The 16,667-nt window shown below is 40.3% G+C and overlaps 1 protein-coding gene across 1 annotated transcript in view; it reads left to right on the plus strand.

Moving 5' to 3' along the window:
- The window catches only part of cbl (Cbl proto-oncogene, E3 ubiquitin protein ligase), a 31,932-nt gene extending 22,514 nt beyond the window's left edge, over window positions 1-9,418 (plus strand). The window contains exons 8-16 of the mRNA XM_044031783.1: window positions 413-544; window positions 727-945; window positions 2,255-2,389; window positions 3,024-3,437; window positions 3,779-3,867; window positions 4,002-4,208; window positions 4,296-4,384; window positions 4,665-4,898; window positions 6,135-9,418. Of these exons, the coding sequence (XP_043887718.1) occupies window positions 413-544; window positions 727-945; window positions 2,255-2,389; window positions 3,024-3,437; window positions 3,779-3,867; window positions 4,002-4,208; window positions 4,296-4,384; window positions 4,665-4,898; window positions 6,135-6,430 (1,815 nt within the window). The 3' untranslated portion in view covers window positions 6,431-9,418. The remainder of the gene's footprint in view (window positions 1-412; window positions 545-726; window positions 946-2,254; window positions 2,390-3,023; window positions 3,438-3,778; window positions 3,868-4,001; window positions 4,209-4,295; window positions 4,385-4,664; window positions 4,899-6,134) is intronic.
- The last annotated feature ends 7,249 nt before the right edge of the window (window positions 9,419-16,667 follow it).

Consider the following 16,667-nt stretch of genomic DNA (forward strand, 5'->3'; position numbering starts at 1 on the left):
GGTTTTAACATGGAGTAATTTTCTTTGGTGTGAGTGTGAGTTTATCCTGAAGTAAAAAGTGTCAGGATTTTAATTGGCTTTGCCCTGCACTTCGAGGACCTTGCAGACAAAAACCCCATTTCTTTCCTCCAGTATTTCATATATAAAATAATAATAAATATAAAACCATTAATTCTGAGAGCCTCTATCTGTTTGGGCTTACATATCCTCTCAGTATTTGTGAAGGTGTTGATAAACAGATTCATCTATTGCTTGAGCACTGGACTGAAATAAAAAAAAAACACACACCCCCACATTTTGACATTGCTCCAGATTCTGCTCTTTAGAAGTGATCTCAGGTGATGTTACCGTGTGATGTTAACACTGTTTTTAGGAACTGAGAGCTCATAACTTTCACATTGTTTTTCACCAGGAGCAATATGAGCTGTACTGTGAGATGGGCTCCACTTTCCAGCTATGTAAGATCTGTGCTGAGAATGACAAGGATGTGAAGATTGAGCCCTGTGGCCATCTCATGTGCACCTCTTGTCTCACTGCCTGGCAGGTAGGAGTGGGTGGATGGAAGGGATTTGTGTGGGTTGTTTGCTCCGTGTTAAGTGTCATAACTCATACATGTTGAGAAAGGAGCTCTGTTGAAGGTTCCTTTTGTACAGACATAACAGACATATAGAAATACATAACCTTCTTTATCTCTGGGCTTCTACATCTGTTATGCTTGTGTTGCAGGAATCGGAAGGACAGGGAACGGGCTGTCCCTTCTGTCGCTGTGAGATTAAGGGCACAGAGCCCATAGTTGTTGATCCTTTTGACCCCAAGGACAACAGTGGAGGCTCCTGCAGGAGCGCAGTTGGAGCCGAGGGTGCACCATCGCCCAGTTATGACGATGATGATGATGACAGACTTGAAGACCCCCACTTAATGATGAGCAAACTTGCCTGTACAAAGGTGAGATTTTGCAAACACTGCTACTTTAGCTGTGTTTCCATCACGGTACTGTTCGGTTTGGTATAGTACTTTCGCCGGGGCGGGTTATTTTGGTATAATTCCTAATGGAACCACAAAGAAATACATACCGCACTGAACCATTCCACTAGGTGGAAACACAGCTTTAAGGGAATATACTACTAATTGAGCAAGGTGGTATTGTGGTTGTGAATGTGTCAATCAGACACAACAGCTGAGCTTTGGATATGAATGATCTTATTGCAATAAGCAAACCAAACAAACATTACTACTACTTCTAAACCAACTTTGACCTCACCACTGTTTGTTTGCTTCAAGCTCACAGCTCACATTTAAATCTTCAGCTTTCCTGGTGTCAAGGTAGCAGCTTTTAGTGCCGCTCATATCAATATCACGCACACTTTGATTGCAGAATCAGGTGCTACTTTTCTCATCATTGACCACTGGTATCTATTTAATTGTGCTTGTACCCTGGAAAGGCGCCGGCTTTACTTAAAATAAGTTCTTTTTGAACTAAATGTATTTGAGATATCTGTAAATTAAAAGGCCTACCTTTCTGACAGTAACCACTTTATTTGGCACCCATGTTAAGTGTAATACAGTAACTTGCGACCATTGCGACCATGATGTCTTTCGCACACAGGGTACTGGTCTTAACCACTGAGCCGCTCCACCCCGTAGTTACCCGTAGTAACAAGAAAACAAAAGTTTTGCCTTTAGTTTGAAATTTCCAAAAGTGTTAGTTAGTGTGAGCTGGAATGTATATTGTTAGATTTTTCTAATGCCACCTCCACTACAGCACCAGTAGCCTCAGTAATATATTTACAATTGAGGTTATAATCATTAACACCTTCCTGCATTATGATCCTCCTACACATGGAATTTGTGCCAAAGTTGGATTGCATTTAATTGTAAAATGTAGACGCGCATAATATTGTGCAAGTCTACATAATTAGTTCCAAAACGTTTTACCACAAATAATTTGCATTCATCTACAGTTTTAAAGGAGAGGGAAAGAACACTGTCCTTCTCTTTGTCCACTGTAATCTCCAGACAGAGCAGAATGAGATAGAATTGGCCATTCAAAGATAAATAATAGTGCGTATTCCATTTGTACACACACAGCCAGGTGTGGCTTGCATCTGGCTTGCATCACTGTTGGAAGTGGTTGGGTAATGTTGCTGCCGTTTTCATCATGTATATATCATATACAGAGGAAACACTGATTGTTTTAAAATGTTACCCACGTAGCAGAATTTGATCATGTCTCATGCTTACTGTTGTCATGTAGGTGGAGCGTCCCCCATCACCCATGTCCATGGCTCCACAGTCATCTCTTCCCCCTGTGCCACCCAGACTAGACCTGCTACCACCACACAGACCTCCTAACCCCAGTGGTGCCTCCAGTCCTGGAGTTACCTCCAAGGTAACTGAAATACTTCAACTTGTAACTAGTTTATGCAATAGAAGACATTTCAGTAATGGTTAGATGTGGGTGGTTTTTTTTGTTTCTTATACTAGTTTATGGTGCACCTGGAATGGTTTCTTTTAGCTGGAAGATCACCTGAAAAAAGAACATGACTTGAATGAAAGAAGGGGGACAATCATATCATTTGTATATCTATAAAAAATAGCCATGCTAAAATATAAAAATAAATCTACCTATAACCCTGTCCTGTTTTTTAAATTAGCCTTGACACAAGTTTCATGTTGACCTGATGTCCACAATAGTCTGTATAATATTTTACATTCTATTTTACTAATGTTGCTAATTTTAACACTTTCATGTCACCACACATTTCTGCTTAAATGCAGATAAATGGAAACTGTGAATGGGAAGTTTGAATTGTCTGCAGATAGAGGAAGCAATTTACCTTGGTGAAGACATAAATGCATAAATTATGTATCTTGTTGAACATAGTTACAAATTCATGTGCCATGGTTTTCTAGCTAAAAGGATTATGTCTACTGTGGAAGCCAACAGCACCATTTTCTTGGATTTCACATCAATACTTTATGTAGTCTAAATGGACTCCCTGCTTCTCTTTCTCCCCCCACAGGCAGCATCTCACCACAAAGACAAGCCTCTCCCCCTCCCCCCATCACTGAGGGATCTTCCTCCTCCTCCCCCTCCAGATCGGCCTCACACAGCCGGCGCAGCCACCGATGCACGGCTGCAGAGGCGTCCCTTACCCTGCACTCCTGGGGAGCCCACTCGAGATAAGCTTCCTCCCACACCTCCAAACCGGCCGCTGTCTGACTGGAACTCCAGACCTGTTCCCAAGGCCCCCACCTCCTCTTCCTCCTCCTCGTCCTCTTCGTCCTCCCAAGTGTCCAGTCTGGGAGGGGACATTCGAGCAGGTGTCAGGGAACTCTCCAACCGGCACTCCCTCCCACTGGCACTGCCATCTGTTCTGGACACCCGCTCAGATTCACAGAAGAACAACAGCTCCCTCAGTCTGGATCATCAGCTGGTCAGAGGAACCACGAAACACCACACACTGTACTGCCATGTGGTTTGATGCGTTTGCATTGGCTACAATTACATGCATATAGTATTTGAATTAGAATTAACTGTGCAAAACAACATCAGCTGCAGCATAATCACATTAGTGGGAACATCAAATAAGTCTGTATGTCACCTCTGAAAGGCATTATTGTAAATTCTTTCCAGAGCTGTCAAAGAGATAATTTGACATCAAGGGAATACACTTGTCTGTCACTGACAGTGGCATCATTCTTATCTTGTAACTCAACAAGAAATCAGGAAAAATTGACTTAAAAATGTCTTGCATTTCTGATTTTTTCCCCCCAGAGCTTTGCCGCAATAGCAGCTCAAGAATATGACAACCCTAAAGTCAAGCCCTCGGCCTCAGCCAACGCTATCTATTCACTCGCCATCAGGTAAAATGGTTTATACAAAGAACAACATGTACATAAATATAGGAAGTTTGTTCCCCTCCGAAAAATGAGCCACCAGTGTGTTCAGGTTTTCCAAAACTAATTCTACTGTAAAATATTCTGGTGTTTGTGTGCAGACCTTCTCAGTCCCTGAGGGCAGTGGCAGGTGACGAGGCACGTGACAGTGAGGAGGAGTCGGAGTACATGATCCCCTCCTCTCGACCTGTCCTTCCCCCCATCACGGCATCAGCTGTAGGAGAGACCCCACCTGTCCCAAGGCCGCCACAGTCTCAGGCTCTATCTGCACTCCAAACACAGACCCAAGCCTTCTCACTCAACTCTAGGTATTTAAGTCACTCTTCTTCTAGACTCACTTCAAGGAAAATGTTTGTTAATTCATAGCTTTATTCAATTGTTTTTGTCTGTTGAAGGCTGGCGGTGGCTGAGCTAGAGGATGGACCTCAGATGTATGAAGCTATGTACAACATCCAGGCCCGGGCACAACAAGCCAGAGATTCAGGTAGTTTTATTCACTCAACTTTGTGTGAAAATCTGTAGCACAAGTAGCTTTCATATCCTTTTTTTTGTTGGGAAAACTGGACATAACATCACATGGACACTTGTTTGTACATAAACCAAAGGTAATAAGAATGTTTCCTTTGTTACATGGTGCAAGGTAAGCGGAAACATTTTGTATTTAAGAAACTGAAAACCCAGCGAGCAACCTTTTAGTTATATTTAATAATCAATTCATCATTGCCGATACTGTAGAGTATACTAATAGTTTTTCCTCCTTTTAGACTATTCAGAATTGCCTCCTCTGGCGATGACCAATGGTCCCACGGACCTCACGGCAGAGACCAGGGAGGAAGAGGAAAACGGCTATGACTTCCCAAAACCCCGGGTGCCAATGCCCCTTGCCCGACGGACCCTTTCAGAGCTGGTGTGTTCGTCGTCATCCTCGTCATCGAGCTTGTCCTCCATGGCTGCTTATGGACGTCTTTCTTTAGATTCCGATGCCGGAGCTGCAGCATGTAAGTATATTGGGCTCTACTGTGCCACAGCTTTTTTTTTTAAATAAGTAGTATAGAATGTATAATAATGATGCCACATCCGCATATTAATTATCCACCTGCCAATCATCTGGACCAGTTATTTTCTTCAGTTTAGAAACCCACTCCTGCACTGATATTTCACAGCACTTCTACTTGTGGTTTATGTAAACACTGACTAATACTTTCCTCACCTGCCTTTTATATCTGAAGTATTAAATTCTTATTTCCCAGTTCTCTGTTAAACATGTTAACACAGTCTGCACATCTCCAAAGTAGTATTGGTAAGGACTTAATACTAAACAACTATCGCACATCATTTAGTTTACAGCCGTTAGAGGTCTCATGTCTTACCTATTGACATTTAGCAAGTTGGCTGCAGGAACCACCGCCCGCTCAGAGGCAGAGTTTGCCCACATTAGCTGCCTTGGCTGACCTTTCACACTCGGTCAAAGAAATATAAAGGAAGTACTCCAAAATGATGAAGAGATGGAGCAGAAAATGACTCCAAGGCAACATGGTGATTTAGAAGATTTTGGTGGCGTCACTGATGAGCTTAAAACTGTAACGCTAACTTTGTTAAATTTGAATGTTAACAAATGTCTGTCACAGTCAGACCACTGCTGATTAAGCCTATTGGTTCCACACGACTCCCTCTGTATTTCCCAGTATAGTGATGTTCAGAGCTCTTTTTTAGCAGGCAACATTCCTGGGCTGCATAGTTTCCCTGGATATCAAGACATACGGAGGCAACATCAGCACTGCTTTAGTAGAGTGAGATGGCCTCAGACTGGGTTGGAGTTGGACTGAAAACACAAAGGTTTTCAAATGGACACAACACACAAATAATGTTACATCGTTTTTTGGTCTCTGCAGCAGGCTGACATTTACCCCCCATGATGATTGTCAGGTGTCTGAGTGTCTAAAGAGCTGAATCTCTAGTCAAGGACCAATTATACGTGACTGTCAGACATTCACTAGCTCTCGCATGATAACTGGGCCTTTTTTTAGTACTTGTTAAAGGTCACTGTAAAGGAAAGGTCAACCATTTTACCATACAGCAGATATATGTCGCTTATCTCAGACATGCTGTCTGATACAAGTGCCAAATTACAGTAATCAAACTTTTTAATTTCAAAACCATGTTGACATATCCTGACCTTTTTTTAAGTATTTTAAATTGGTATTTTTAACACTTCCTGTCCTCTTTTTTTTCAGCCTTCTCAGAGCCGGTGGAAGCACCAGAGAGACCTCCAAAGCCTCTGCCCAGGCGAATCAACTCCGAGCGCCGGCCCAGTCCTGTCCCGCCAACCCCTGCGCCGCCCAGCAGTGGGGCAACAGGAGGAGAAGCCAACCCTCAGATCAGTAGCGAGATAGAGCACCTCATGAGTCAGGGATACTCTTACCAGGACATCCAGAAAGCACTGGTGATTGCACAGAACAATATCGAAATGGCCAAGAATATCCTACGCGAGTTTGTCTCCATTCCCTCCTCCGCTCATATCGTTACATAGCACACTCCTTGTGCCATCTTCTCGCGTTTGCTCTCTCGCCCTAGCTTGGCCTCGGGGTTTAGATCGGCATCGGCCCCAAGCCCAATCGCCTGCAGCATCCAGTGCTGGCTGACGCCCGACACCCCTGTGGATTTTAACTGGCTGATACTCCAGCGAGCTCACAGCATCTCTGGGACTCCACGCCCCTGCACTCCATGCGCTTTCAACAGTGTCTGGCCTTTGTACAAACAAAATAAATAAATAAAAATCTGTTACCGCAGGCCTCTTCTTTTTCAAGAACATCTCCGTTTGACTGACGGAGGACATATGGAACCATGACCCGGGGAACGCCACCTGACGCAGGACTTGGAAATCCTTACAAGACCAGATTGTTATCTTTCATGTTGAAGCCTCTTGCTGAAAATGTAACCAACACCTCACGGATAAAACAAAACAAAATGTATGTCTATATTAAAATTTAATATATGAGTAAATATATAGTAAATGTGTGTAATATATACAGTATGCAAAACTGATTTCAGCTTTGAGGGTCACTGTTGGCCACGGTGATACGGGGGAGACGGGGGTCTAACTTCTGTTGGATGAGGGGATGTGAGCGAGTGAAGTCGTGTCGGGAAGAGTTGAGGTATCTTCCTCACGAGGATGTGTTGATCAGCAACTGCTTAGACGACATGCAGGAAAAAGCTTTTTCCCCATTACGAATTCAGTCTGTTAGGGCCTGTGATTAACAACATTGCTTTGGTACTTGGTCTGTTTTTCAGAAATACATCCTTGTTTTTGTCATGTTTTTTTTTTGTTTTGTTTTTTTTTAAATCTTTTTAAGTAGCATGACGATGGTTTCAGGTGCGGACACTTGTCTGGCAGTGTGTGTCCTTGTGTGTATGTGAGCATGCATGACTGCCAGACCTCCTCATGACCTGCTCTTAAATGAACACCCGTTTCTGTACATCATGAATGTGGAAAGAGAGTCAAACTCGCACTCGCTAAACATACTACTGCTCTAACTCGTATGACGGGGCCCGGTGGAGCTGTACAGCCTGACGATGAGATTATTAGAGGACGTACTCGTGTTGACAACCCTGCAGTACCAGACAGACAAGTGTTGTGTGATCCGTTGTGGCTGAAATGTTTCTCTTCTGTTTTCGTCAAACATCACTGGCTGACTCGATTCAACTTTCTGAGTCTCCAGCTCAGTCCAGTGCTAAGAAAACAAAAAAAAAGTAATTGATTTGCTTGGGTAATATATTATTGTAATATGATCATAAATATTGTTATTATAATAAATTCAGAAGTGCTTCACTGCTGCTACCATTGTTAGTGCAAAACAATTAAGCCTTAAATGTACATTTGTGAATATTGTGTTTAAGCGTCATCCCGTTTCTTTAAAGTGACAGTATCACCCGTGTTTCTCCAGTCCATAATGTAGCATACTTGAAAGTACAAATCGCTTGTGAGCTTGCAGCGCTCGCAGGCTGTCAACTCTTCAGTGTTTGGTTTTGTTTTGTTTTTCTCTTTTTTGTTACTTACATTCTGTATAACAACAATAATAAAGCAACAAAAAAAATGCTTTGGTTACGGCAACCAGCCATTCAGGCTCCTCTTTCACATCAGTTTCCTTTCTTTGTGGAGTTTGTCTGAGTGAAAGAGTGAGGCTTTTGAATAAAGTAGGCTCATGGGTTCGCTGGCCCACCCCCAAGTCTACAGTGAAATCAGTATTTGGGCCAACTGTAAGAACTTACTCAGGAATAATGTTTTATCGAAACAAGTGGCGTTTACCCAGGCTCTCGAAAACCCAGTGGAGACGCATTGGCAAAGGCAGTAGCTCCCGTGTCGGCTGTCTGTTCATCCAGGTGACATGTAGCCAAAAGTATCTGCTCAATGAAGTCACATGAGTAGCCTGTTGCATTTTTTTTTGTCACATTATAACTTGCACATTGTTCATATTACCAATATTTGCAGGAGTAGAGACGACCGCTTCATTTCTAGGTACTATGAATGAATGAATAAGAATTCGATGCACAGAGCTTTTAGGTACATTGACTTGAACCTTTCCCAGCCTATGAAGAATGTTTTTTTTCTTTGTTAATTTAATCTTTTTTTATACATTAGATGACGCATCAATAGCTAATCAGCCATACATTTCTTGGGTTTCTGCTGTCTCTTGCCTGGACGCCCTCTTCTCGCTGTCTGGACATCTGTTCCTAGTTGCCTTGAGAAACTTTTTGAATTATGGGTAATGAACGGGGAGGTCCCCAATCCTCAATACTGTACCAATGTTTTTTTGTTTGTTTTGTTTTTTAGGGCAGCGATGTTGTGTATTATATACCTATATTTTTGTTTCGGTTTCGCACAGTTATACCAGTTTGTGCTTTGATACTGTCACTCTAAAGAAAATCAAAATGTATAAAGTTAGTGATGTGAATTGGAAAACAAAATAGCTGTTTTATTTCATTTTGCATTCCTGTTCATTCATGTATTTTGTTCCAAAGGTTTTGTTTACTTGAGTGAATAATTCTGTGAGCAGTGCCATATGTTTAGAGATCCTCACAACGTTTAGATTAAGGCCTTGTGTTTGAGGAGAGTCTGTAGGTATTGATTTGTACATGTCGATCTCTGAAGGCAAGAATGTGCAGTATTGCTTGTATTAACGTGTCCTCTCTGAATCGTCGGCAGCATCGGGCTCGTTAAAGAGAGCTCAAGTGCTGATCTGTGAATTGCCTGTTACCTGCACCCCTCTCACTTAAAAGACGAATCAAGTACCATATCAGTTTCACAGCCTTGGTGATACTTGATACCCACCAGCCCTCGTTTGCTCTTGGTCCCTCTGCTGGGGTACTTCAGCTTTCTACCAGAGGAGGGAGATGTTGGTCCATGTAGCTGTATCACCCCCCTCATCAGTAAAAGGCATTCATTAACTTTACGATGGTTTTTAAAGCTCATATCACTTTGGAAGTATGCACAGTGCTGTAATAAAATAAGCAAAAGCCATCACGTGTTTGTTTTTTCTTTATACATAAAATGTCAAGCTAGAAGATTTCAGAATGTCTCTGTGGTCATATTTTTATTCTATAGTCACTCAGGAGTAAAAGTGTAAAAAAAAAAAATGTTTTATTCCTGATTGACTGATCTGGATTTCAGCATAAACGGTTCGTTGTCAGACATGTATTAGTCTCTATCAGGAAAATAATCTCTTTCACACATCTACTAGTTTGAAAACCTCTGCAAACGATAAGCTACTATTACCATTGTTAGTTTATTGTGTGTCTGCAATTATGTGATAGTGACAAGCTTGACTGTAACACATCTTTTTAGTGCCTTCTGCTGCAAAAACGTCATACAAGTATGTCATCCAAAATATGAAAAAAAATCATGAGTTAGTATGTCATCCCAAACTTGACAAGAGTCATACCTGAGTATATCGTCCCAAATTTGACAAAAAAGTCATACTTGTCTCATTTTGGACGACATACTATACTATGACTTTTTGGACCCTTTTTGGACGACATAGTATGACTTTTTTCTCTCATTTTGGACGACATACTATACTATGACTTTTAGGACCATTTTTGGACGACTTACTATACTATCACTTTTTTTGTCTCATTATGGACGACATACTATACTATGAATTTTTTGTCAATTTTTGGACGACATACTATAGTATGACTTTTTATCTCATTTTGGGATCTATACTAAAGAATACTTTTTGTCAATTTTGGGCTGACATACTATACTATGACTTTTTTGTCTCATTTTGGACGAGATACTTTACTATGACTTTTTTGTCCATTTTTTTACGACATACTAAAATATGAATTTTTTGGTGATTTTTGGATGGCATACTATACTATGACTTTTTTGTCAATTTTTGGACGAGATACTTTACTATGACTTTTTGGACCATTTTTAGACGACATACAATACAATGACTTATTTTAAATTTTTGGACGACATACTATACTATGACATTTTTATCTCATTTTGGACGACATACTATACTATGACTTTTTTGTCCATTTTTGGACGAAATACTATAGTATGACTTTTTTGTCAATTTTTGAATGACATACTATAGTATGACTTTTTTGTCTCATTTTGGACGACACACTAAAGTATGACTTTTTTGTCAATTTTTGGACGACATGCTAAAGTATGACTTTTTTGTCAATTTTTGGACGACATACTATAGTATGACTTTCATTTTGGATGACATGATTTTGGACATATGACTTTTTGTTTTTGCATGACATACCAAAGTATGACTTTTTAGTCCATTTTTGGACGACATACTATACTATGACTTTTTGTCTCATTATGGACGACATACTATACTATGACTTTTTGTCAATTTTTGGACGACATACTATAGTATGACTTTTTGTTCATTTTGGATGACATACTATACTATGAATTTTTTGTCTCATTTTGGACAACATACTATACTATGCCTTTTTTGTCAATTTTTTTACGACATACTATACTATGACTTTTTGGTCAATTTTTGAATCACATACTATAGTATGACTTTATTGTCTCATTTTAGACGATATACTAAACTAAGACTTTTTTGTCAATTTTTGGACGACATACTATAGTATGACTTTTTTGTTCATTTTTGGATGACATACTATACTATGAATTTTTTGTCTCATTTTGGACAACATACTATACTATGACTTTTTAACCATTTTTGAACGACATACATTACTATGAATTTTTTGACAGATTTTTGGACGACATACTATACTATGACTTTTTGGTCAATTTTTGAATGACATACTATAGTATGACTTTATTGTCTCATTTGAGATGACATACTAAAGTATGACTTTTTTGTCAATTTTTGGACGACATGCTAAACAATAGCTTCCAGGCCATGTGACGTAAAGACACCATATCAGTGCAGAAACATAGTACTAGTCTGCCTAGTCAGGACACACCTCTTTTTATTCCAATTCAATACTTCCCAAATTTTTTATAATTTTTTTAATGTAAATATTAGCATTTTAGCTCAATAGCTTCCAGGCCATGTGACGTAAAGACACCATATCAGTGCAGAAACATAGTACTAGTCTGCCTAGTCAGGACACACCTCTTTTTATCCCAATTCAATACTTCCCAAATTTTTTATAATTTTCTTAATGTAAATATTAGCATTTTAGCTCAATAGCTTCCAGGCCATGTGACCTAAAGACACCAAATCAGTGCAGAAACATAGTACTAGACTGCCTAGTCAGGACACACCTGTTTTTATTCCAATTCAATACTTTCCAAATTTCTAATAATTTTCTTAATGTAAATATTAGCATTTTAGCTCAATAGCTTCCAGGCCATGTGACCTAAAGACACCAAATCAGTGCAGAAACATAGCACTAGCCTACCTAGTCAGGACACACCTCTTTTTATCCCAATTCAATACTTCCCAAATTTTTTATAATTTTCTTAATGTAAATATTAGCATTTTAGCTCAATAGCTTCCAGGCCATGTGACCTAAAGACACCAAATCAGTGCAGAAACATAGTACTAGCCTGCCTAGTCAGGACACACCTCTTTTTATTCCATTTAAATACTTCCCACATTTTTAATAATTTCTTTAATGTAAATATTAGCATTTTAGCTCAATAGCTTCCAGGCCATGTGACCTAAAGACACCAAATCAGTGCAGAAACATAGTACTAGACTACCTAGTCAGGACACACCTCTTTTTATTCAATTTAAATACTTCCCAAATTTTTTATAATTTTTTTAATGTAAATATTAGGATTTTAGCTCAATAGCTTCCAGGCCATGTGACCTAAAGACACCAAATCAGTGCAGAAACATAGTACTAGACTGCCTAGTCAGGACACACCTGTTTTTATTCCAATTCAATACTTTCCAAATTTCTAATAATTTTCTTAATGTAAATATTAGCATTTTAGCTCAATAGCTTCCAGGCCATGTGACCTAAAGACACCAAATCAGTGCAGAAACATAGCACTAACCTACCTAGTCAGGACACACCTCTTTTTATCCCAATTCAATACTTCCCAAATTTTTAATAATTTTCTTAATGTAAATATTAGCATTTTAGCTCAATAGCTTCCAGGCCATGTGACGTAAAGACACCAAATCAGTGCAGAAACATAGTACTAGTCTGCCTAGTCAGGACACACCTCTTTTTATTCCAATTCAATACTTCCCAAATTTTTTATAATTTTTTTAATGTAAATATTAGCATTTTAGCTCAATAGCTTCCAGGCCATGTGACCTAAAGACACCAAATCAGTGCAGAAACATAGTACTAGCCTGCCTAGTCAGGACACACCTCTTTTTATTCCATTTAAATACTTCCCACATTTTTTATAATTTCTTTAATGTAAATATTAGCATTTTAGCTCAATAGCTTCCAGGCCATGTGACCTAAAGACACCAAATCAGTGCAGAAACATAGTACTAGACTACCTAGTCAGGACACACCTCTTTTTATTCCATTTAAATACTTCCCAAATATTTTATAATTTTTTTAATGTAAATATTAGCATTTTAGCTCAATAGCTTCCAGGCCATGTGACCTAAAGACACCAAATCAGTGCAGAAACATAGTATTAGACTACCTAGTCAGGACACACCTCTTTTTATTCCATTTAAATACTTCCCAAATCTTTTATAATTTTTTTAATGTAAATATTAGCATTTTAGCTCAATAGCTTCCAGGCCATGTGACCTAAAGACACCAAATCAGTGCAGAAACATAGTACTAACCTACCTAGTCAGGACACACCTCTTTTTATCCCAATTCAATACTTCCCAATTTTTTTATAATTTTCTTAATGTAAATATTAGCATTTTAGCTCAATAGCTTCCAGGCCATGTGACCTAAAGACACCAAATCAGTGCAGAAACATAGCACTAGCCTACCTAGTCAGGACACACCTCTTTTTATACCAATTCAATACTTCCCAAATTTTTAATAATTTACTTAATGTAAATATTAGCATTTTAGCTCAATAGCTTCCAGGGCATGTGACCTAAAGACACCTCAAATCAGTGCATAAACATAGCACTAACCTACCTAGTCAGACACACCTCTTTTATCCCAATTCAAATACTTCCCAAATTTTTAATAATTTTCTAATGTAACATAGCATTTTAGCCTAATAGCTTCCAGGCTATGTGACCTAAAGACACCAAATTAGTGCAGAAACATAGTACTAGACTGCCTAGTCAGGACACACCTTTTTTTATTCCAATTCAATACTTCCCAACTTTGTTATAATTTTTTTTAATGTAAATATTAGCATTTTAGCTCAATAGCTTCCAGGCCATGTGTCTCAAAGACACCAAATCAGTGCAGAAACATAGTACTAACCTACCTTGTCAGGACATACCTCTTTTTATTCCAATTCAATACTTTCCAAATTTCTAATAATTTTCTTAATGTAAATATTAGCATTTTAGCTCAATAGCTTCCAGGCCATGTGACCTAAAGACACCAAATCAGTGCAGAAACATAGCACTAGCCTACCTAGTCAGGACACACCTCTTTTTATTCCATTTTAGTACCTCGTATATATGTTTTTCTCAATTTCTATGTAAATATTGGCTTTTCAAAAGTAATTTTTTGACGGTCCCTAAATAAGACCACGAAAGTCAAGAGCGATGGGTCGGACTTTGAACAAGCCGTGATCGTGCACCTATCTCGGGGTGGAGAGGGAGAGTGGTGTCGTTGGATCTGGAGCGAATGTCCGTTGAATATCCAACCTGAAACTGATTTCACCGCGGTGGAAGACCGTGAGACACCACAGTCAGGGTCAGACACACCCTTTGACACTGAATGTCAGACACACCTTCACATGCAGGCTGCAGGGTAAAATCCAATTGCGCTCCTCTCGCTCTCGTGTTCGTGTGCACTGATGTGTGTGTGCCGCATGCGAGTGCCTTAAAGGAGACATATTATACCCCATTTCCCCCATTAAAATAGTTCCCTGGTGTCCTAATGAACATGTCAGTGACATGCTTTGGTCAAAATACCATAAGGATGAAGAATCATAGCAGTTCAATAACCCTGCTAAACCCGCCCCTTTCAGAACTCTCGGTTTTCGTGCATGGTCCCTTTATATGCAAATGAGACACAGGCAAACACACACCCACTTCTTCCAGGGGGTTTCTGATTTGTCCTCTTTACAGCGCTTTACAGCTCTATTCGTCTCCCCCTCCCTCCACTAGTTCTCTGACAATATCAACATGTCAGCGTGCGCAGAAAACAGCGAGAGTGCCGTCACAGGAAGAGACGTCCTACATAAGGATCGAGCCGAACAGTGCCGAACTGTAAATCAGTTAAAAACACTTATAAACAGCACTGCGGATCGCCACCGCTGATCGCCAGCGGCGCACAGCGAGCTGAATAAACTGCATGTTGCTGTAGCAGACCGGAGACTGTGCTCCGGAGACCTCACCACCGCACAGAGAGTGCAGCACCGCTGCATAAACAGCTGCTTTATGTGATTGTATCAGACTGAGTCTGTGCTCCGGTCATGGAGGACGTACTGAACAAATATCAGAATGGTCAGTTATGAGCTCTGTATGACCTTTTCTTAACAATGTGTGTGTTTGTACGTCGGTGAAATACGTCCCCTGACTAAATACGGCGACCGCTGGCCACAGTCTGATGCGATGTGGTGCGAACACACGTTTGCTGACTTTATCCGGCACATTAGCTTCATATATAAAATCCTCTGTAAAACACTGTGCTCCACTGTGCAGCCACCAACAGCACACTTGTCCCTTCGCGTTGACATAATACCCTCTTCCTCCCTCGCCTGCACTCGCGCAGGGACAAGGTGGAGCTAAGTTGGAGCTCGTGAAGTAAACTTACTGGTGGGGCGGTAACATTCGCGGTGAAATGCGCATGCTGCCGTCATAAGCGCAGGGAATTCAACATTGAGCGTTTTATCGCCTATACTTACACTAAGGGGGACCACGAAAACATGACTGAGTATTCTTTTTCCACACTTTGGCGACTGGTAGGGATCCAGAGTCCCAAATATAAGTATTAAAATGGTTAAAAAGTTGATTTTGCATAATATGTCCCCTTTAACATCGATCGGCCGCTATGCTATCTCTCTCCGTGACCATCAAATCCAAAATTAGTCACTGAGAGGGGAACACAGGGTTCTGTCCGACACGCTTAATCCAAAAAGGAAACTTCAAGCCGTAACTGCAGTTCGTGGGTGCTTATTTTATATTCTTTACTGAAACATACTTTCGCACATACATTTTCTGCTGATGGACTTGCGGATATGTGATATGATGATATAAAGCTGTTTAGCGGTCAACAGAAATATAAGCACCCTGCTTCTCCTCTCTCTGCATCAAGCGAACAGTCTTCTTCGGCACAGGTGACACAATCAGGTAATCATTCAGCCCCAGTGACAAACACGAGTGATTTCTGTATCAGACGTCTCCTATATGCACAGACTCCTACTCCACAGACTACACCGGCAGGGTTGCTCGCCCCTTGCGATCAGCAGTGCTGTCCCTAAATACAGAATCCTATGTTAAATATAGAGATTTCCCTGTTAACTGTTGGAGATTAACCCATGTTTTTAGGATTGTTAAGTAATTATAATGATGATGAAGATCTTAATGAAGACCATTAAGTTCCTCTGAGTCAACATATCAGACAAGCTCGTATGGGGGCTCAACAGAGACTCTATTTCTTTAGGAAGCTAAAAAAGGCCCAGCTCCCACAAACACTGATGCTCAACTTTTACAGATCTGTCATTGAGAACATTGTAACCAACTGCATAACTCCTTGGTATGCCAGCTGCACAGCAGCTGAGTGCAAGGACCTGCATAGGATGGTGAAGGCAGCCCAGTGTGTCAGTGTGTCATCACTCCCTAACCTTGACATTTAAGCCAGCAGAAGAATGGAAGAAAGCCAGCAACTACTCAGTGATCACACACACCCTGGAAACACTTGGATTGAGCCACTGCCATCTGTATATGGTTCAGGGAACTAACATCCAACACAATATTTGTGCAGGCACACACATTGTGCACAAAAGATTTGCACTATGGGCTGGACCAAGGGGAGGAGACCAGCAACAACACCACCTGGGTGAATTTTGCCCCCAGGACAGAGAGTAGGTTACACAGTATTTTGCAAAAATAGTTTATTTTAATTAATTAAACATATGTTAACGTTCCACAATAAAAATGCTTCCAACAGCACAACCAGTGGACAATTATAAC

Source organism: Solea senegalensis, linkage group LG8 (genome assembly GCF_019176455.1).
Source record: "Solea senegalensis isolate Sse05_10M linkage group LG8, IFAPA_SoseM_1, whole genome shotgun sequence".
Taxonomy (NCBI): domain Eukaryota; kingdom Metazoa; phylum Chordata; class Actinopteri; order Pleuronectiformes; family Soleidae; genus Solea; species Solea senegalensis.